General features: G+C 34.0%; 1 protein-coding gene across 7 annotated transcripts in view; it reads left to right on the plus strand.

Moving 5' to 3' along the window:
• FER (FER tyrosine kinase) overlaps nt 1-22,527 on the plus strand; it is a 465,769-nt gene that overhangs the window by 120,910 nt on the left and 322,332 nt on the right. For all 7 annotated transcript variants that reach the window (XM_070045166.1, XM_070045168.1, XM_070045167.1 and 4 more), the window contains 3 exons: nt 1,499-1,682; nt 3,942-4,079; nt 4,688-4,807. In XM_070045166.1, the coding sequence (XP_069901267.1) occupies nt 1,499-1,682; nt 3,942-4,079; nt 4,688-4,807 (442 nt within the window). The remainder of the gene's footprint in view (nt 1-1,498; nt 1,683-3,941; nt 4,080-4,687; nt 4,808-22,527) is intronic.

Here is a 22,527-nt window from a genome sequence, read left to right on the forward strand (position 1 = left end):
GCTTTTGGCCCTTGGCTGAGGACATTCTCCAATAGGGAGTACTTTTCTGACTCCTGTCTATAGGGAATACCCAGATGGATGCTGAGCCTGAACAGGGTGGAAGCAGAGGAGAGCCTCTGGTGTCTAAAATTCTCAACATAAGATCTATTTTGGGGGAAGATTCATTTGCAGGAGTCTCTTTGGATAGAGGGCAAAAATTAATATATACTTTGAAAAGTTTATTCACTAAATCTAAATAATTGACAAGAAATATTTGTTCAGTTTGCATCCAACATTGAAGATCTGCTTAAAAATTTCATTTATTTGTATAGTCATTCATTTATATTGCCAGTCTGTAAATATTTTCTGAATGATTTTAGTAAAGGAACCACAAAAAGTTTTTTTTTTTAATTAATTTATTTTATTTATTTTTGCTGGGTTGGGTCTTCGTTGCTGCGCGTGGGCTTTGTTGCAGCGAGTGGGGGCTACTCTTTGTTGCGGTGCGTGGGCTTCTCATTGCGGTGGCTTCTCTGTTGCGGCGAGCGGGGGCTTCAGGAGTTGCTGTGCGTGGGCTTAGTTGCTCTGCGTCATGTGGGATCTTCCAGGACCAGGGCTCGAACCCCTGTCCCCTGCATTGGCAGGCGGATTCTTAACCACTGCACCACCAGGGAAGTCCACAAAAAGTTTTAGTTCATAAAATTATCATCTCCTAGACGACTTCTGTATCAAGTTTAAATTTCTCTGTTTGATTTCTAAGTCATTCACAACCTAAAACTGTCCTACCTGTACAGACATATTTCCTTCATTTCCTCAAAACTTGCTGTCTTTGAGCTTACTACTTTGCTTACCTATGGAACATTGCTTATTCTCTTCATGTTTTCACTCAGTATTCCAAATCACTAGACCATGGGTTGTATGTCAAAGACTCTGTTTTGCCAAGTACTCAATTCTCAATGTCTAGCACAGTTCCTGGGGGTGAACAGTTAATAATATTTACTGAATGAAAGGAAGGAAGAAATGGAGAAAGAGAGGGTGAGAGGGAGGAACTGTTGTCTATCCTGTCTTTCTTATACCTTTCCAGACTTGCCTCATCTTTTAAGGTCTGTTTTCTCCACAGACTCCTCTGACTTCCCTGGTCTTTATTCATATCTCAAACCTAGACCTCAGAATTTAACATTATTTACAAACTTTCTTGTTTTCTTGGTTATACAATTTCATGTGCACTGTTGTTCCAGTTTGGTGTGAGCTCCTTGAAGATGAGAAGGATCATACATCTGTACAGTTTTTCAAAAAATTGTACATTAACCTTTATTCACCAAACATTTACTGCAGTGCATGCTTCCTTCAGACCATCCTTTGTACAAAGTACTGGCAAATAAACACAGTATGTGTTCAGTAACCTTTTGATTATTCATAAAATATATGAAATAACATGAAATAGTGGTAACTCAGTTTGCACATAGTGAAGATAGAACTTTTAAAATTATCTCTTTGCTAACTTTATTGAATTTTTTTTCAGGGAAAGAAACTGAAAAGGCTAAGGAACGTTACGACAAAGCCACGATGAAACTTCATATGTTGCATAATCAGTATGTATTGGCATTGAAAGGGGCGCAGCTTCATCAGAATCAGTATTATGACACTACACTTCCTCTGCTTCTGGATTCCTTACAAAAGATGCAAGAAGAAATGATAAAAGCACTGTAAGATACATTTCCTATTTGATATAAAATCCCTTCATAAAATGATTTTAACATTTTTTTTTCTGCTAGTTCACCTTTCGTATAAAAATTATCTTTGTTTTGTAAGCTGCATCATTGAACTAGCTCAATGGGTATTTCACACCTCTTCTACCTTGGTTTTCACTTCTGTTTTCCTTTCAGTTTACACTCACTCAACTCTGCAACCTTCTAGCTAGCCCCAAGAATGTCTCTTATTTTTGTATGTTTTTGTTTTGCTCCAGTTAGCTAGAAATTTAGCTGAAAAAAAAATCTTTAGTTTGACAGTGTTAGTTTTTTTTTGTTTGTTTGTTTTTGGCCATGCCACACAGCTTGTGGGATCTTAGTTACCCAACCAGGGATTGAACCTGGGCCCTCGGCAGTGAAAGCACAGATTCCTAACTACTGGACTGCCAGGGAATTCCCTTGACAAGTGTTAAGAAGTGGATATCTACCTCCAGAGGATTGGTTTAAATCTTGAGCAACTGATAAGCCCAAAGGAAATAACTTTTTGGTTTATTTGCCAGCTTTTTGTTGTATGAGATTAAAATGAACAAATGTTTATTGAAGTTCTGCTGTATACAAAGTACCCTGGTGCTTGCAGATGTAGAGATGAGTAGGTCACAATTTTTGCCTTCAAGGAGCAAACAGCGTTGGTCAGTAATTCAAATGCATACATGTTTACCATACAGATCAATTCAATATGCCACCCTATGGTAGACTTCATCCCCTTTATATGCTGGTTTAGGTGATCCCCCATTTCCCAAAAAGAGATAAAGTGTTTTTAGTCAACTTGAATATGTCAACTTTTAAGGGTGTTGATGAAATAGTGAAATATCTACTTAAAATATTTAATTCATAAATTTAGTAATGTCTACTTTAAATTACATATTGTTGATCTATAAACGTTGCCTTTCCTACTTTCATTTTATGAATCAATATTTTCTCAAACTCTCCATATGAATCTTCAATAATAGTGTCTTCATCATCACAAGAACATCCTTTTTTGAGACATATAATAGTTTCACACAGTGTATTATCTTTACTTTGTAATAAATTTTTTTAGATCTAGCATTTAAAAAAATCCAAGCATAATATCACTGAAATTGAATCCTATGTCACAAGTACTCATTCATATAACATTAGGAGACTTCTTCCTTTTTTTCCCCATTTGTCTTAAAGATGTGTTAATGATCTCCACATCATAACCACTTACTGTTTTGCTTTTTAAGAATTAGCTAGATAGTCTTATTTATATTAATATCATTCAGTACTTTCAATTGTGAGGTCATAACCCCAGGGATATTTACTAAATCTGTATTAAATTTCTCTGCCTCCCTCTTTTCTTTAAACTGTGTCTATCAGGTCATTTCTGTAATCATTCCAAGCTAGCATTGCCTGAAGCAGTTTGAATTTAATTTTTTTTTAACCCAAACAGTATTTTGCTGTTCAGACTGAAGTAATTGAGAGAATGCTTCATAATAAGAGAAATTTTGTAGGATTACTTTTTATGAGTGATGATTTTGGAAAAGAAAAACAAACAAGGCCTTATATTTATTTGGGTATATGCAGGATAAGCTTGTTTGTCCACACTTTTTAAGGCTACTAATGAGCAATGGTATATTTTTACAGCATAGCATTCTTAAGTTGGAGATTGGGTCTTTGTAACAGAATAGTTTTTCCTTTTGCATTTATTAGATAAGCCTAATAACTTTTATGATTATTTTTGCTACTAACTGGAGGTCAGGAGAAGATTGAGATGTCATTGAAGGTATAAACCAATTAAACTCTGTAAATATAATATGAAAAAGAGCAGAGGCCCAGGAGCAAGAGAAGAACCAGGAGCTAGGGCATGTGAGGAAGTGGCAGGCACTGAACGAAACATTAAATAGACAGGAGTTCATCCACAGTTCCATGTTACGGAATCAGCATTTCAGTGGTGATGTTTAGAAACGGAAAGTGGTTAGCACTGGCTTACACTTTGGATATGTTAGATAGATATTGGAAGATGTAATGCCTTACTCTAGATCATTTACAATTATTATATTATATCAAATGTAAGTTGTTAATCTGTACACGTGTATAATCCCTTCACTTCACTATCCAGGTATATGAAATAAGGTGGTGTGTTAAATCACCATCTGTAAAAATTGACATTATATTTCATATTGTTTTAAATCCTTTTTGGGCCTATGTTTCCCTGATAAAACTTTAAAATGTTGTTAAATTTTCTTTTCTTTTCAGGAAAGGTATATTTGATGAATACAGCCAGATAACCAGTCTTGTTACAGAGGAAATAGTGAATGTCCATAAAGAGATTCAAATGTCAGTTGAACAGATAGACCCTGGCACAGAATACAATAATTTCATAGATGTTCACAGGTATGTATGATATTTTCATTCTTTCAGTATTTATGACAGTATTACTTTTTTTTTAACCATATAATATTTAACTGAATTAAAATAAGAAATATTGAAGAGCTTATTAGGAAATAGTCTATTTCATTATTAATTTGTTTTTAATTATTTTCAAAATCCTTTCTCGATGATAACTAATTTATATAATGATCTTGAAAAGTTTTTCAGTTGTTACTACATCACTGCTTAAACCCATATTAATCCATGAAATTGTATTTTCTTTTTAACAATTATATAATAATAATAAACATGGGTTTCTATTTGTGTTAAACTTTATAGTAATAATATATCAATTATTTTTTCATGCATGCATCATCTTATTTTATACTCATTACCATTGAGGAAGGAATAAAGCAGGTTAATACCTGTATTCTACAAATGAGGAAGCTAAGCTGAAATTAGTTGACTAGATCTTTGAGGCCTAAGGTTTAGTTTGATTTATTCTATTTGTTTTTACTCTACTTTGTTAACATAATTTTAAATAAGAACAAATATTCTGCCTTTGGTATGTACTAAGACATATTATGATAGTACATTCATATTGATAAAAATTATTTGGCATACTTTACTAGAACGACGGCTGCTAAGGAGCAAGAAATTGAGTTTGATACTTCCTTACTAGAAGACAATGAAAATCTACAGGCAAATGAGATTATGTGGAATAATTTAACAGCAGAAAGTTTGCAAGTAATGTAAGTATTTAGAAAATCTGAAGCTTAAATATTAGTGTTACTACTTACAGTTAAACTTTATCAGATTTAAAATTCTAATTTTTATTTTCTTGGAAGTAATGAAAAGTCAATTAAACATGAACTGATCTTTGGTCAGAGTGAAATGTTTTGAGAAATATGTTAACTTTACCCATTATCATCACTAATTTCGGTAATTCTGAAAATCAAAATTCTGTGTGATGTTACATTCATTTGCCCAGTTATTGCTGATATCTTATATTGGAATAATGCTTTATTGTTTCCAAAATTTATAGAAAATTTTTTTATCCCATTTCATTCTCTAAATAGCAGAACCATTTTGGAAATGAGGACATTGAGTGTTAGAGATAAGAAGAGACTTACAGATGTCAGAAGCATTTAGTATAAAAATTTGACTTTTGAGTTCTTTTCTCTTTATAAGCAGAAGTATCTTCCGTTATAGGCTATTATATCAATTCCTTTTTCACTTTTTGTTATTATTGCATAAAATTTTAAAAGACTTTTAAGAAATCTTAATGTGTTTTTTGTCCTTTTCAAACATTTAAGGCTATTAACAGTACATTTTAAAATTTAGAAAACATAATTAAGGCATTCTACTTTTAAAGTATATTTAAAGATATTTAACCTCTCTGCTGATTTTGTTCAGGAGCAACACAAAGAAACTTATATTTATTAATAAGTGTTGTATGTACCTATACCTGTGTGAGAACTACAGCCAGAAATGATTACATACTTACTTTCTTTTCAGTATTGGACATGTTATATCATCTGACTTACTGAAATTTTACCTCAAAAGACACAGCCGAAAGTTCCTATCTATGTAATTAAGCAATCTCCCTTCTGTTGTTCAGTGACGTTGTAGTGTTACAGATAATTAAGTGGTAGGATCCTGGGACTAGCTCTTGGTAAGGGGTTTAATGTATTTAAAGTCGTCCAGATGGAATGAAGAAACTAACAAATGCTTGTTGAATTACCTTGTCCAAGATGAAGGCTTAATAGTTACCGGGGAGTGACCGTTGATGAGAGGAATGGAGGCATGGGAGTACCCTGCATTAGAGGGTCTTTTTGAGCAGCCATAATGCGATTCTTGAAGCTATTTCTCAAGTTTTAAGACCCTTCTCAGGAATCTCTCTTTGACTTTAGGTATACTCTTACAATGTCAGCTATCTCTAAACCAGTGGTTCTCACCCTGGGCAATTTTTGTTCCCAGGGGACATTTGACAATGTCTGAGATATTTTTATTTACCAGTTGGGAAGGTAGAGGCCATGGATGCTGCTAAGCAGCCTACAGTTCACAGGACAGCCTCCAACAACAAAGAATTATCTACCAAAAATGTCAGTAGGGCCAAGGTTGAGAAACTCTGCTCTTAACAATAGAGTTGAATGCATGTCATAAAATAGATGGTAAAGTTTCTCAATTCTTGGGTAGTGACAAATTCCATTCCTTAATTCCTGTGCTGCTTGGTGAAGGAACATGACATAAATTACTCTTGTTTTTTTAAGTCATCATATTGACCCCAAATAATTCATTCATTTACTCATCAAAATATATTTACTGTGTGTTTAAGGTTGTAAGGTTTAATACATTCAAGGAGTTTATGCTACAGTTGATCAATTTAATTTAATACACCAAGAAGGAATGAGCATATAGATATTGGAGTGTTATGAGGTAAAATTAAAAATAGCTACCTGTTATAAGCTTATGTAAAATAAGAGATTTTGTGACCAAAGAAGAATTTGTTTTATTGCTTTTTAGGGTATAATTAGAGCAAAACTAGTTATATTCATAAATCATTATTTCTTAATTGTGGTGATGAAGCAATGAACAAAAATGCAATAAATTAAAGGTAATAAATCTTTGACAATGTGATAGATTTAATTGCTTACCTCTTACTGAGGCAAAACTTTAGCTATATTTTGTTGAACAGTGTCTAAATTCAGGATATGAGTTTAAGATTAGACTTTCCTCAAGAATTTTATTCCAAGAATGAGTTATTCAGTGTGTCTATTGGCACTGCTAAAATATTCTAAATTAATTCCATTAAAACATATATGTATGTATATATATGTGTGTATATATATTTTAATGTAAGAGGAAAATCTTTCTTTTTACCATAATGTTAGTGTATTAAATGTAAACTTATATCTTTTCTTTCCTGAGGTATTGATTTGATAATTTTGTTGTTTATGTTGGAATATTCGGTGCAATAGAAATGAATGAAACAAATGAACACATAGTTTCCAGAAAAATAAACACAAATGACCAGTAATCCTGTGACAATGAAAGAAATATACATTTTTTAAAAAAGAAGCTATTTCAACTACCAGCTTGGCAAGGATTACGTAATTTGATAGTACCCAGCGTTGTGTAGGATATGGGAAAATAAGCCTTCTTATAAAGTCTTGGCAGAAATGTAAATTAGTATAACCTTTTGGGAGAATAATTTGGCAATATACATCAAAATTCAACTTGCAAACCTTTTAACTTAGAAATTCCACTCCTAGGACTTTAGCATACAAGTACTCAAAGATACATGTACAAGCGTAACATATTGAGTTGGTTGGGTCTGAATCCTAACAGTATGGCTTATTACCTTTGTGAAACTGGACAGATTATTTAATCCTTTTATGCCTCATTTTCCTCAAAATGTAAAATGGTAATAATAATGTCACCCAATTCATAGTATTGTTATGAAGATTACATGTATGAGTAAATGTGGAATACTTAGAAGAGTCCCTGGCACATAGTAAGTTCTGTGTATTAGTTTTTTTTTTTAATGGAAGTATAGTTGATTTACAATATTATATAAGTTACAGGTGTACAATATAGTGATTCACAATTTTTAAAGGTTATACTCCATTTAGTTATTATCAAATATTGGCTATATTTCCTATGTTGTACAATATATTCTTGTAGCTTATTTTATATATAATAGTTTGTATGTTTTAATTCCTTACCCCTATACTGTCCCTCCCTACTTCGGGCTCCCCACTTGTAACCACTAGTTAGTTCCCTATATCTGTAAGTCTATTTCTTTTTTTGTTATATTCACTAGTTTGTTATATTTTTGGATTCCGCATATGAGTGATATCATACAGTATTTGTCTTTCTCTGTCTGACTTATTTCACTTAGCAAATACCCTCCAAGTCCATCCATGTTGCTGCAAATGGCAACATTTCATTCTTTTTTATGGCTGAGTAGTATTCCATTGTATGTGTGTGTGTGTGTGTATATATATATATATATATATATATACCGCATCTTTTTCTATCTATTCATCTTTGATGGACACTTCAGTTGCTTCCATGCCTTGACAGTTGTCAGTAATGTGGCTGTGAACATTGGGGTACATGTATCTTTTCAAATTAGCATTTTTATTTTTCCAGATATATACCCAGGAGTGGAATTGCAGAGTCATATGGTAGCTCTATTGTTAGTTTTTTGAGAAACCTCCATACTGTTTTCCATAGTGGTTGTACCAATTGACATTCCTACGAGCAGTGTACGAGGGTTCCCTTTTTCCACATCCTTGCCAACATTTGTTATTTGTGTTCTTTTTTTGATAGCCATTCTGACAGGTGTGAGGTGATATCTTATTGTGGTTTTGATTTGCATTTCCCTGATGATTAACTACGTTGAGCCTCTTTTCATGTGTCTGTTGGCTGTTTACATGTCATCTTTGGGAAAATGTCTATTCAGGTCTTCTGCCCATATTTTAATCAGGTTGTTTGGTGTTTTTTTTTGATGTTGAGTTGTATGAGCTGTTTATAACTGTTGGATATTAACCCCTTATTGGTCATATCATTTGCAAATATTTTCTCCCATTCAGTAGGTTGTCTTTTTGTTTTGTCGATGCTTTCCTTTGTGATGCAAAAATCTTTAAGTTTAATTAGGTCCCATTTGTTTATTTTTGCCTTTATTTCCTTTGCCTTAGGAGACAGATCCAAAAAAGAATTTCTATGATTTATGTGAAAGAGTGTTCTGCCTGTATTTTCCTCTAGGAGTTTTATGGTTTCCTATCTTACATTTAGGTCTTCAATTCATTTTGAGTTTATTTTTGTACATGGTATTAGAGAATGTTCTAATTTCATTCTTTTATATGTAGCTGTTCTGTTTTCCCAGCATCACTTATTGAAGAGACTGTCTTTTCTCCATTGTATATTCTTGCCTCCTTTGTCGTAGGTTAATTAACTGTAAGTATGTGGGTTTTTTTCTGGGCTCTCTATTCTGTTCCACTGATGTATGTGTCTGTTTTTGTGCCAATACCATACTGTTTTCACTACTGTAGCTTTGTAGTATAATCTGAAATCAGGGAGCATGATTCCTCCAGCTCTGTTCTATTTGTTTTGGCTATTTGGGGTCTTCTGTGTTTCTATGTATTGGTTTTTGTTCTTTTTTTGTTTTGTTTTGTTTCTTTGCGGTATGTGGGCCTCTCACTGTTGTGGCCTCTCCCGTTGCGGAGCACAGGCTCCGGACGTGCAGGCTCAGTGGCCATGGCTCATGGGCCCAGCTGCTCTGCGGCATGTGGGATCTTCCTGGACCGGGGAATGAACCCTTGTCCCCTGCATTGGCAGGCGGACTCTCAACCACTGCGCCACCAGGGAAGCCCTGTTCTTGTTTTTTAAATTACTGCTTGGGGTGGTTTTGTACGTTAAGGACTCTGAGCACAGTGCTTAGGTTTTTCAGGGGCCTTTGGCTGTGTTTGAGATCTGAAAGATTTTTGTTAGTTCCAAAATATGAAAAGAAAACTGTTACAAGGTATAATACTATGTCATCTTCATTAATTATTAAATTTGGTATATACAAAACATTTCAAACAATTTGTAGGTTAAACTTTCTCACTTATTAATATCTGTGTATGTACACACACACACACACACACACACACACACACACACGCATTTAGTTTGGATAGAGGCCAAGGATTATACAGGTCTCAAAACAGTGACAAAACACTGGAAACACAGTAAATATTCATCAATAAGGGATTGGTAAATGAATTATGTTAGGTCTGTACTAACCCCACAATTTTCCCATATTATTCAGGTTTTAAATAGAATAAGATAGGTTTTAATATATGCTTGTATGGAAAGATCACCAGAGTATATGATAAAAAGCAAAAACAAGTTATAGAATAACATTTATGGAATGAATCTATTAATAAAAAAGTACATTTATGTTTGTATATACATAGAACATATTTAGGAATGGAGGTGAATTGATGGGGTATGTAGGGAAGCATGTTGGGGCCAATATTTATAATAATGTTAAATAAATGTGGTTTTATTTCTCATCTGTTTGCAGTTTTATTTGAAAACTTATGTTAGCATGACTCTCTCCAGAATATTAGCTATTTATTTTCCTTCCCATTATGTTAGTTCCTTATCCTTTCACTAAGCATTTTTTCCTTAGTCACATTGCTTTATGTAGTTTTAGAATAGAACTCTCTCAAAGCTCTTTTTGAAAATGCTAATATTTTATGGCCTGTGCTTCCTTTTGTTCTGTATTTTTTCTTAGCCCATCTAAAAGCTCTAATGCATTAATAAAGAATGGTATTAAGGAAAACTTCAGAAACATTTTTCTTTGTTTTGCATTCCTTTATGTTTGTTTGAGTGATCAGTGACCCTATCCTTTGTGAAAGGTTACATTTGTTTGGAAATGAGAATCATTAATTTTTGACTTCTGGAGAATTTTTCCATAAATAGAAGTCATGCTGGCAATCTGTCAGACTGCTGATTAGTAGTGACTATGAAACAAAGAAAAAATTGGATTACATTTCTCTTGGACTCTTCAGAATTCTTGGCTAGATGTCAGATGTTGTGGGTGATTTATTAACATCTTTGTTGAATGAATGAGTGAATGAAGATGGTTTTATGGAGAGATTTCAGGGAGTTTCTGAATAGTGAATCTTGTCTCTGGCTTCTTATTAGTATCACTTAGGGAGCTTTAAAAAATGCTGATGCCTGGGACCTGGCCCAAACCAATGAAATCAGATTTTCTGAGAGTTAGATCTAGGCATTGGAATTTTTTGTAAACTCTCCAGGTGATTTTAATGTGCAGACAGGATTTAAAAATCTGCTGTATCCCGTTAAAACTTTTTGTAGAAATGTGTGTTTTACTTTCTGGGGGGAGGGTGTGTGCAAATTTTCAGAGGGCTTCTTAACCCAAAATGGCTAAGGACTACTGCTCTAGTTGAATATCTTTCATATTTAAACAATGTCTTTTTTGTTAAACTTTTCTAACTTATATTCCTCAAGTTGTATACCATTACTGGGGAAAAATTAGCATTTTTACAGTAGTCTAATCAGAATTTCTTTTTAACTCTGTTTTTTTTCTGATCTACCATACTTCTGGACTAGTCTTGACTTGTAAGGTATTTGAAGTTTAAAGAGATGCCTTTTCCCTGAAGTTATCTCTTTCACTTTGCTAGTCATAAAAAGATACCTGTGAATTTTTTCTTTTTTTATAGATTCCTAAATATAGCATAAAAATTGTTTTCATTAGCAAACACTCATAAATTTAATAGTTTATACTCTTGGTTGCTCTTTATTGTATCATGTAGAGCTTTCACAAGTAAATGCATGAGATTCTGAGATTATTACACAATTAGTATTTATATCTAAAACAAGATTATACAGTGTTGCTGCCTGCCCCCTTTTCAGATTTGATGGAAATCTAATGATATAATAATAAATGACAAAGTTACTGTATTTACCCATCTAAATATGTGCCACAAAGCATTTTTATCATACGCTCATTATTTATCTATCAGCTATAATTATAAAGGTAATACACCCCCCCCCCCCCGCACACACACACATATGGAGAGAGAGAGAGAGGAATTCAACTCAGCTATTTGTAGGTTGTTTGTTTATCTCCTATTTACTGGAAATGTTTTTGCATGGTAGATCACTATGTGGTAGAGGGCTATTTCTCAGCCTCTGATAATTTCTAGCACCTGAGATCATGCAGTGCCACGACACACGCGTTCAGGTTGTATTACCTTCAGGCTTGAATCTGAGGTTGCTTCCTTTGTCTCTGTCATCTACAGCCTCTCTCCTTCCCCTCCAGCACCCCTTTGACATCTGCCTCATTTTTGGATCACCCTTGTTTGCCAAAGGCTGGAAGAGGTACTATATTTTATTGACTTTAATCATCCATTTATTAAGATTATATATGCAAATATTTCCCCTCATCTAATCACTACTTAATTGACTAATTGGAGACTCAGTAATTTTAGTTCATCCAAATAACTTGAAAAAAAGTCAGGTCTATAAAATTTGGAACATTAGAAGAATATATTTAAGTGTCTGTTGTGTGGGTTTTGGCATTTTGGATAGACGAGGCATCAATTTGTGATCTATTGCAAACTAAAAGCAGGGTAAATGGAGTTATGAATCCATAGTTTAAGTGAGGCAAATTAAAGGTAGTAAGTTGCTCCAAAATATGAACATTAACATGTCTGCCAAAAGAGGAATTTTGATTAATTTTAGTAAAACGGTATAGAGTAAAGGTCCTGTTTAGTTCTTTTGTTGACTCAATTTTCTAGTTTCAAATGAGGTCTCTTTATCATAAGTTGTTATTATCTATCAGTAGGAAATATATTTGAATTCTAGAAGACTGTGTTTAGCTCTCTAGTCATATTCTAAAGTAAAGCCCAACCGCAGGCCTCATGTTTCCCAGTACATTTTAAAAAATTTAAAGTCAGAACATGTTTAACTTTTACAGTGGAATATAAATAAGATCTCTTAATTGAAGAATGGTAATTCTCTGTGTGGAAAAGTGATTATCTTGGATTTTTTGAGATATGAGTTAGCAAACTATAGCCTGTAGGTCAAATCCAGCTAACCACTTGTTTTGAGCAGTCTATGAGCCAAGACTGCTCATTACACTTTTAAATGGTTAAACAAATCAAAAGAAGAACTATATTTTGTGATATAAAATATAGTGTTTATATGTTTATATGAAATTTAAACATCAGAGTACATAAATAAAGTTATATTGGAACACAGCCATGCTAATTCATTTACCTGTTGTCTATGGGTGCTTTCCTGCTACAGTGGCAGAGTTGAGCAGTTGTGACCATATATGGCATTCTCATCACTTCACACTGCTGCTTGGCATACTATAAATCACAGTGACATGGTTATAATTCAACAGTGTTTTGAATGCCATACATATCATTGTACTACAGCGTTTACTTACTTTTTATTATCAGTGCATGCATGTCATGTCAAAACAAGAAAAGAAGAGAAAATGGATTTTGGATGTCACACTTTAAGACACAGTGGAGTGTGGATTATTTTGTTATTGAATTAGATGGCAAAGCATTGTGTTTATCATGCACTGGCACTATGGCTGTGCTAAAATAATAAATGTTGACATTATCAGACTAAACACTCATCTCAATATTACTGACTCACAGGAGAGCACTAGTCAGAAAAATTAAAAAAGTTAAACTGGAATACCTCATCACAGCAGACTTTCTTCAGAAAAATAAAATATGAAAATGTGGATGAAGCCAAAATAAGTTTATGGGTGGCTTATTTGTTTGCCAAGCAAAAAAAGCCATTTATCAGTGGTAAATTAATTAAATAGTGTTTTACTGCAGTAACTGAAGAAATATGTCGAGAGAAAATAAGTTTATGACCATTACTCTTTTAGCAAGAACATTTGCTTGAAGGGTTGAAAACACTGGGGCTAAATCGTTAGTAAATTAAAAAAACACGACAAATGATTTCAACTAAAGAATTACTTTTGATGAATAAATAGCCTGTGTGGATCAACTACAAACAATATTTTCATTGAAGTTGAGAAAACACTAATTCAGTACAAACTGAAGTGGAGTTTGTTACATCTGTTAAGATGTAATTTTACAACTGATGTTGTTAAAAATACGTGTGTATCAGAAGAAGGTTTAGTTGAACAAATTTACAAAGCTTGTGAAAATGTTAGGTGTTTAAATCCTGTGGTTATTCATTGTATTATTCAATAGTAGGCACTTTGTGAAAAATGTTGTAATCTAATCATATGGTTATTGAACCAATAATGTCAACAGTGAACTTCATTTGCTCTCCTGGACTTGACTATCATCAATTTCATGGATTTTTGTCAGAAATTGAAACTGAATATCCTGAATTGCCTTATCATATAGGACTTTGATGATTTAGAACTGGTAAAGTTTTATTGTGATTTCTTTTGAGCTCAGAGTCATGATGAAAATTTTTTTAAAAATCAGAATATCCCTTTCACCAAAGGAGAGACTTTCACCAATGGACAGATCATCCAAAATAAAAATAAATAAGGAAACACAAGCTTTAAATGATACATTAAACAAGATGGACTTAATTGATATTTATAGGACAATCCATCCAAAAACAACAGAATACACATTTTTCTCAAGTGCTCATGGAATATTCTCCAGGATAGATCATATCTTGGGTCACAAATCAAGCCTTGGTAAATTTAATAAAATTGAAATTGTATCAAGTATCTTTTCCAACCACAGTGCTATGAGACTAGATATCAATTACAGGAAAAGATCTGTAAAAAATACAAACACGTGGAGGCTAAACATTACACTACTTAATAACGAAGTGATCACGGAAGAAATCAAAGAGGAAATAAAAAGTACCTAGAAAAAAATGACAATGGAGACACGATGACGCAAAACTTATGGGATGCAGCAAAAGCAGTTCTAAGAGGGAAGTTTATAGCAATACAATCCTACCTTAAGAAATAGGAAACTTCTCGAATAAACAACCTAACCTTGCACCTAAAGCAATTAGAGAAAGAAGAACAAAAAAACCCCAAAGTTAGCAGAAGGAAAGGAATCATAAAGATCAGATGAGAAATAAATGAGAAAGAAATGAAGGAAACGATAGCAAAGATCAATAAAACTAAAAGCTGGTTCTTTGAGAAGATAAACAAAATTGATAAACCATTAGCCAGACTCATCAAGAAAAAAAGGGAGAAGACTCAAATCAATAGAGTTAGAAATGAAAAAGGAGAAGTAACAACTGACACTGCAGAAATACAAAAGATAATGAGAGATTACTACAAGCAACTCTATGCCAATAAAATGGACAACCTGGAAAAAATGGACAAATTCTTAGAAATGCGCAACCTGCCAAGACTAAATCAGGAAGAAATAGAAAATATGAACAGACCAATCACAAGCACTGAAATTGAAACTGTGATTAAAAGTCTTCCAACAGGGCTTCCCTGGTGGCGCGGTGGTTGAGAGTCCGCCTGCCGATGCAGGAGGCGTGGGTTCGTGCCCCGGTCCGGGAGGATCCCACGTGCCGTGGAGCGGCTGGGCCCATGAGCCATGGCCGCTGAGCCTGCGCATTCGGAGCCTGTGCTCCGCAACGGGAGAGGCCACAGCAGTGAGAGGCCCGTGTACCGCAAAAAAAAAAAAAAAAAAGTCTTCCAACAAACAAAAGCCCAGGACCAGATGGCTTCACAGGCAAATTCTATCAAACATTTAGAGAACAGCTAACACCTATCCTCAAACTCTTCCAAAATATAGCAGAGGGAGGAATACTCCCAAACTCATTCTACGAGGCCACCATCACCTTGAGACCAAAACCAGACAAGAATGTAACAAAGAAAGAAAACTACAGGCCAATATCACTGATGAACATAGATGCAAAAATCCTCAACAAAATACTAGCAAACAGAATCCAACAGCACATTAAAAGGATCATACACCATGATCAAGTAGGGTTTACTCCAGGAATGTAAGGATTCTTTAATATACGCAAATCAATCAACGTGATACACCATATTAACAAACTGAAGGAGAAAAACCATATGATCATCTCAATAGATGCAGAGGAAACTTTCGACAAAATTCAACACCCATTTATGATAAAAACCCTGCAGAAAGTGCACATAGAGGGAACTTTCCTCAATATAATAAAGGCCATGTATGACAAACCCACAGCCAACATCGTTCTCAATGGTAAAAAACTGAAAGCATCTCCACTAAGATCAGGAACAAGACAAGGTTGCCCACTCTAACCACTCTTATTCAACATAGTTTTGGAAGTTTTAGCCACAGCAAGCAGAGAAGAAAAGGAAATAAAAAGAATCCAATTCGGAAAAGAAGAAGTAAAGCTATCACTGTTTGCAGATGACATGATACTATACATAGAGTATCCTAAAGATGCTACCAGAAAACTACTAGAGCTAATCAATGAATTTGGTAAAGTATCAGGATACAAAATTAATGCACAAAAATCTCTGGCATTCCTATAAACTAATGAATAAAAATTTGAAAGTGAAATCAAGAAAACACTCCCATTTACCATAGCAACAAAAAGAATAAAATATCTAGGAATAAACCTACCTAAGGAGACAAAAGACCTGTATGCAGAAAATTATAAGACACTGATGAAAGAAATTAAAAATGATACAAACAGATGGAGAGATATACCATGTTCTTGGATTGGAAGAATCAACATTGTGAAAATGACTCTACTACTCAAAGCAATCTACAGATTCAAGGCAAACCCTATCAAACTACCACTGGTGTTTTTCACAGAACTAGAACAAGAAATTTCACAATTTGTATGGAAACACAAAAGACCCCGAATAGCCAAAGCAATCTTGAGAACGAAAAACGGAGCTGGAGGAATCAGGCTCCCTGACTTCAGACTATACTACAAAGCTACAGTAATCAAGACAGTATGGTACTGGCACAAAAATAGAAAGATAGATCAATGGAACAGGATAGAAAGCCCAGAGATAAACCCATGCACATATGGTCACCTTATCTTTGATGAAGGAGGCAGGAATGTACAGTGGAGAAAGAACGACCTCTTCAATAAATGATGCTGGGAAACCTGGACAGGTACATGTAAAAGTATGAAATTAGATCACTTCCTAACACCATACAAAAAATAAGCTCAAATGGATTAAAGACCTAAATGTAAGGCCAGACACTATCAAACTCTTAGAGGAAAACATAGGCAGAACACTCTACGACATAAACCATAGCAAGATCTTTTTTGACCCACTTCCTAGAGAAGTGGAAATAAAAACAAAAATAAACAAATGGTACCTAATGAAACTTCAAAGCTTTTGCACAGCAAAGGAAACCATAAACAAGACCAAAAGACAACCCTCAGTATGGGAGAAAATATTTGCAAATGGAGCAACTGACAAAGGATTAATTTCCAAAATTTACAAGCAGCTCATGCAGCTCAATTAGAAAAAAGCAAACAACCCAATCCAAAAATGGGCAGAAGCCCTAAATAGACATTTCTCCAAAGAAGATATACAGACTGCCAACAGACACATGAAAGAATGCTCAACATCATTAATCATTAGAGAAATGCAAATCAAAACTACAATGAGATATCATCTCACAGCAGTCAGAATGGCCATCATCAAAAAATCTAGAAACCATAAATGCTGGAGAGGGTGTGGAGAAAAGGGAACACTCTTGCACTGCTGGTGGGAATGTGAATCAGTACAGCCACTATGGAGAACAGTATGGAGGTTCCTTAAAAAACTACAAATAGAACTACCATATGACCCAGCAATCCCACTACTGGGCATATACCCTGAGAAAAGCATAATTCAAAAAGAGTCATGTAGCAAAATGTTCATTGCAGCTCTATTTACAGTAGCCTGGAGATGGAAACAACCTATGTGCCCATCATCAGATGAATGGATAAAGAAGATGTGACACATATGTACAATGGAATATTACTCAGACATAAAAAGAAACGAAATTGAGCTATTTGTAATGAGGTGGATAGACCTAGAGTCTGTCATGCAGAGTGAAGTAAGTCAGAAAGAGAAAGACAAATACCGTATGCTAACACATATATATGGAACTGAAGAAAAAAAAATGTCATGAAGAACCTAGGTGTAGGACAGGAATAAAGACACAGACCTACTAGAGAATGGACTTGAGGATATGCGGAGGGGTAAGGGTAAGCTGTGACAAAGTGAGAGAGTGGCATGGACATATATGCACTACCAAACGTAAAGTAGATAGCTAGTGTGAAGCAGCCGCATAGCACAGGGAGATCAGCTTGGTGCTTTGTGACCGCCTGGAGGGGTGGGATGGGGAGGGTGGGAGGGAGGGAGATGCCAGAGGGAAGAGAAATGGGAACAAATGTATATGTATAACTGATTCACTTTGTTATGAAGCAGAAACTAACACATCATTGTAAAGCAATTATACTCCAATAAAGATGTAAAAAAAAAAAGAAAAGAATTTCCCTCAACCATTGTTATTGAACACTAAATTCTAAAAGCTTTGGAAATTAGCTATGTAATGAATTAATCCTAAAATTACAATATCATTCTGTGCTTACATATAGAACTTATACTCCATTAATGTCAGGATGACAACTAATGTTGTTTGAATCCCAGGTAATGTCAGGCAGTTTTATATACTTCCTGTACTGTCAAACATTAAAACATGAAGCCAGATCACCATTCCCACCAAATTTGTAGCTGATGTGTTTTTTGAGCTCAAACTACATTTCCAGGTGTGAATTTTGGACTTCGGTACAAATATTTTGACATTTCAAAATCCATCTAACTGTGCAGTTGAGGAATTCCCACATAACTTTCTATTAGAAGTGATGAATCTGCAACGTACTGACATGCTAAAAAGCATGCAATATAATTTTATAAATGCTTGCTAAGCAATAAATATGCTCAATTAAAATATGCTCATGGATTGATACTAGTATTTGGCAGTACCTATCTTTTCAAAGTGAAATACATAAAATCTCATTACATATCTTCATTTACAAGTGAATATTATAGTGGATTTTGTTGATAAGCACTAACTTTGAGTCCCAGTGAAAGGAAATAATAGCACCCTCGAAAGATTTCTGTCCTTATTAGTAGACTGGTGTTACAATAAATTGTACCCAGTTATTATTATATTTTGAATTTGTCGATAAAATATTTGTGAATATTTTTTTCTCTTTTGCTATATTAATACTTATATAATATCCTTGATTTTGCCTCATGGGGGCAAAGCCTAAAATATTTACTCTCCAGACTTTTATAGAAAATGTTTGCTGACTTTTGTTGTAAGGAATGACACCAATTTAACCCATTGGAATGTCTGAATCAACCTTATCAATTAATGGAATGACAAATAATGCAGTACTCTCACATGTTAAGCAGGACCTCGGGTTTTGTTATGTCTGTTTTTGGCTGTTTTCATTTATAATCTTAACTCGATTTTGGTCTTTGTTTAAACATATACTGCAGTTATATTGGATTGTGTTAGGGAAATACTTTTTGAGTGAGTGAGTTGGGAAGATTTGGAAATATGTAAAATGTTAGAAGGCAGATGATATGTTAGAAGGACAATTTGATCTTAACCAAATAAATCATGGAAGGCAGGTGGATTTTTTGTATTGAGGTGGATTAGGTTGTATATTAGGAGAAATTCACAACTTTTGCTTGGTTGGTTAGGAGCCATCCTCTTCGGTTTAATCTGTTTAATCTTGAGAAAAGCTAATAGATTTGTGACATGGGAGAGAAGGTCATCCATAAATTGCTATGCTGCTGCAATTGTATTTTAAGAAAGAGTTTCCAAGAAATGGTTTATTTCTTCAATTTATGTAATAGAGAAGAAGTAAATAAGTAATAGAAGTAAGTAATAGAAGTAATAGAGAAGAGTTGTCAGAAAAATTACTTCAGGCAACTGTAACCCTTATTCCACTTGGGTTTTTATTAACCCAAATGTCACAATTAATGTGACAGTATTAGGAATTTGCAATTCATAATGTTTTAGGAAGTTGGGTCTCTTTAAGAGTGCTGTATGATTTAAATAATAATAGCCAATGGTTTGAAGATATACAAAGTATTGTTATAAGTATTAGAAGCTTGTTATTATCCACAATAATTGCTTTAAGCTTTTGTATCTTTTAAATACAACCAAATTTTTAAAAATTTTCTAACTAATACATGTGGGTGATAAAACTGCAAAATATAAGCATATGAATGTATATAAATTGTATTCTTAAGTGGAGTCATTCTATACATACTCTTGCATCATCTACTTTTCTTAACATATATGAAATCTTCTTAGTAGTGTACAGTGCTTTCCTGCTTTCGTGTATGTAACACAATTCATTTAATTTAGTTATTTATTGGTGGACATTTATGTTATTTCTACTGTAGATTTTTTTATTGCCAGCGGCAGATGCAGATTCTGTCGAGCCTGAAGCTTACAAAATTTGGAGGGGAGGAACATCTAACAGAAAAGATATACAAATTTGCAAATATAAAATTAAGTATGGGGCCTTGGAATGTATCATGCAGGTGTGGTTTCTGAAGGTTATGTGTCATTAGCATCATAGTAAATTCACCTTTGGTTATTGCGAGTATAAGTCGTGGCACAGTAAACATCCTTGTATTTACAGCTTTGTACACTTGTTGAAGCATATATATTGGATAAATTTTGTGAGGTGGAATTACTAAGATGGAGAATATTAGTTGTTAAGATCATGGACTTAGAGTTTAAGCTGCCTGGGCTCTAATACCAGGTCTTCCACATACCAGCTCTGTGAACTTGGACAAGATCCTTAACCTCTCTGTACTTCAGTTCCTCATATGATAATGAAAATAATACTAACAGTTTTGTTATAAGACTGATGTGAATTTAAGTGCTATTTCTAAAGTGCTTAAAACTGTGCTTGTCAGTCAGTACATGTTAAGTATTATGTCAGTTTTGTGAGTTTTTTTTAATGAGATAGTGTCATTTTATGACATTTAGATATTTGCGTCATGATTCTTTAAGTATACCATGATATCTAATTAAAAATTTTAAATAAGCCTTTTGAACTGTTACTGTTATATTTGTGTACAGAACATATACAACAATGACATCGTAGTGAATAGTTCTTTGAAATTTGCAAACTATTTTTATCTTTATTAAGTCATCTATATATAACCTGTATATACTGGAATGTTTTCCTCTTAATTCATTCCACTCCAGGTGGAGAAAAGGGATAATATTTTCCCCATATAATTCCATTCTTCTAAATCTTCTTTGTCTTTTGTACTTTGAATTTGCAACCGTGGGTCTGTAGAGATTTAGAAATATTAAGAAATTTTGACTTCAAAGGCTTATCTTTACTCAATTTTTTATTTAAGAAGACTTTGCATAAAGCTCTGTTATGCTTTGTTTGTGCTAAGGCTGTAAAAGATTAAAGCCTGAAGAAGAGGTACTATTTTTTTTGACATGATCAAGAGCGAGATAAAGTAGAGGAAACTAATATTATTATTCCTTTTTCTGTGATCTTCTTCTCCTTCCCTTTTTCTTGTCTCCTTTCTTTCTTCCTCCAGCCTTCATTGCTCAACGTAACAGGTAGTAAATTCTAGCTAACATAACAGACCTGCCAGAGAACAGAAGTATTACTAGCTCTTCTAGGCCTTTGTTTTAACTTCTAGGACCTTTCCAGCTCTTTAGAGAATCTAATAAGCTGGTGGTAGGTTTCTTTCTCTTTCTGGGTTAAAATTGTTTTAGCACAAATCAGAAATTTGAAAAGAAATCACGAGTACCACCTCATTCTTCTCACAAATGAGCTGACATGTGTACGTCACAAGTTTAGCATAAACAAAACTTCATATTTAATTCTTCATTGAAAGCTTATATGATATTTTTCAGAAGGCTGAATGATTGCTAAAGGAAGTAGAAAGTATTAGCAGATTTGGATTTTAATATACTTGGCTAGAATTGCCACGTGCCAGTGGTCTCTGATAGAGGGAGTTAGGCAGTCTAAGGTGGTTTAAACAATGGATCAGGACTCTGGCTTTCACCTCATTCCTCCCTTCTTACCCCATTTCAAAGTAAAAAGAGGGCAACACTACAATTAACTAGAGTAACTATGATGCTCACCACAATCAACTGTCTTCCCTTGAATTTTTCCAAGTGATAAATATGAAGAAATCAATAGTAAAACTCCCCATTTTTTGCTTCCTTTTAGATTTGTGGTGATATTATTACTGTCATGTCACATCAAATCAACATGTATGTGTATGTGTGTGTATATGTGTGTGTATAGAGACATACTGTTTTGTTTGCATCAAGAATAACAAAGACATGCAAGCTTATGTTAATTTCTCATGGAACCGAAATTCTTCACATTTCCAAAAAGTTAGAGTTCTTGGAAATGACACTGTTATAAAGGGAAAAACAACTTTTAATTATGAATGGCTCCTCTACTTTCAATGTAGCATTCTTGCAATTTCTCTACTTTACTTGTCCTTAATTAGGAATAATGTATAAATAATATAACCTGTTCTTGAGTTTTATTTAAAATACACTCAATCCTACCTCTGCCTTGGGAGCAATGTTAACTTTTGCATCCAATGTTAACAAAATATTCTTTAAAAAAATAGAAGACAATTTTTTTTTCTTTTTTTTTGGCTGTGCCACGTGACCTGTGGGATTGTAGTTCCCCGACCAGGGATCGAACCTGGGCCCTCTGCAGTGAAAGCACGGGGTCCTAACCACTGGACCGCCAGGGAATTCCCTAGAAGACAATATTTAAAGTTACTTTTCAGAAAAATATTTTTTACGAAACTAGTAAAATTGGTTAATAATATACAGTTACATTTATAGGGAATATACTATGCTTCCAAATCCATGTTAGGAACTTTAAAACTATTCATCATAGTTACAGGAACTCTTTAAATTAAATATTAATT

The sequence above is a fragment of the Globicephala melas genome, chromosome 3 (genome assembly GCF_963455315.2).
Source record: "Globicephala melas chromosome 3, mGloMel1.2, whole genome shotgun sequence".
NCBI lineage: Eukaryota > Metazoa > Chordata > Mammalia > Artiodactyla > Delphinidae > Globicephala > Globicephala melas.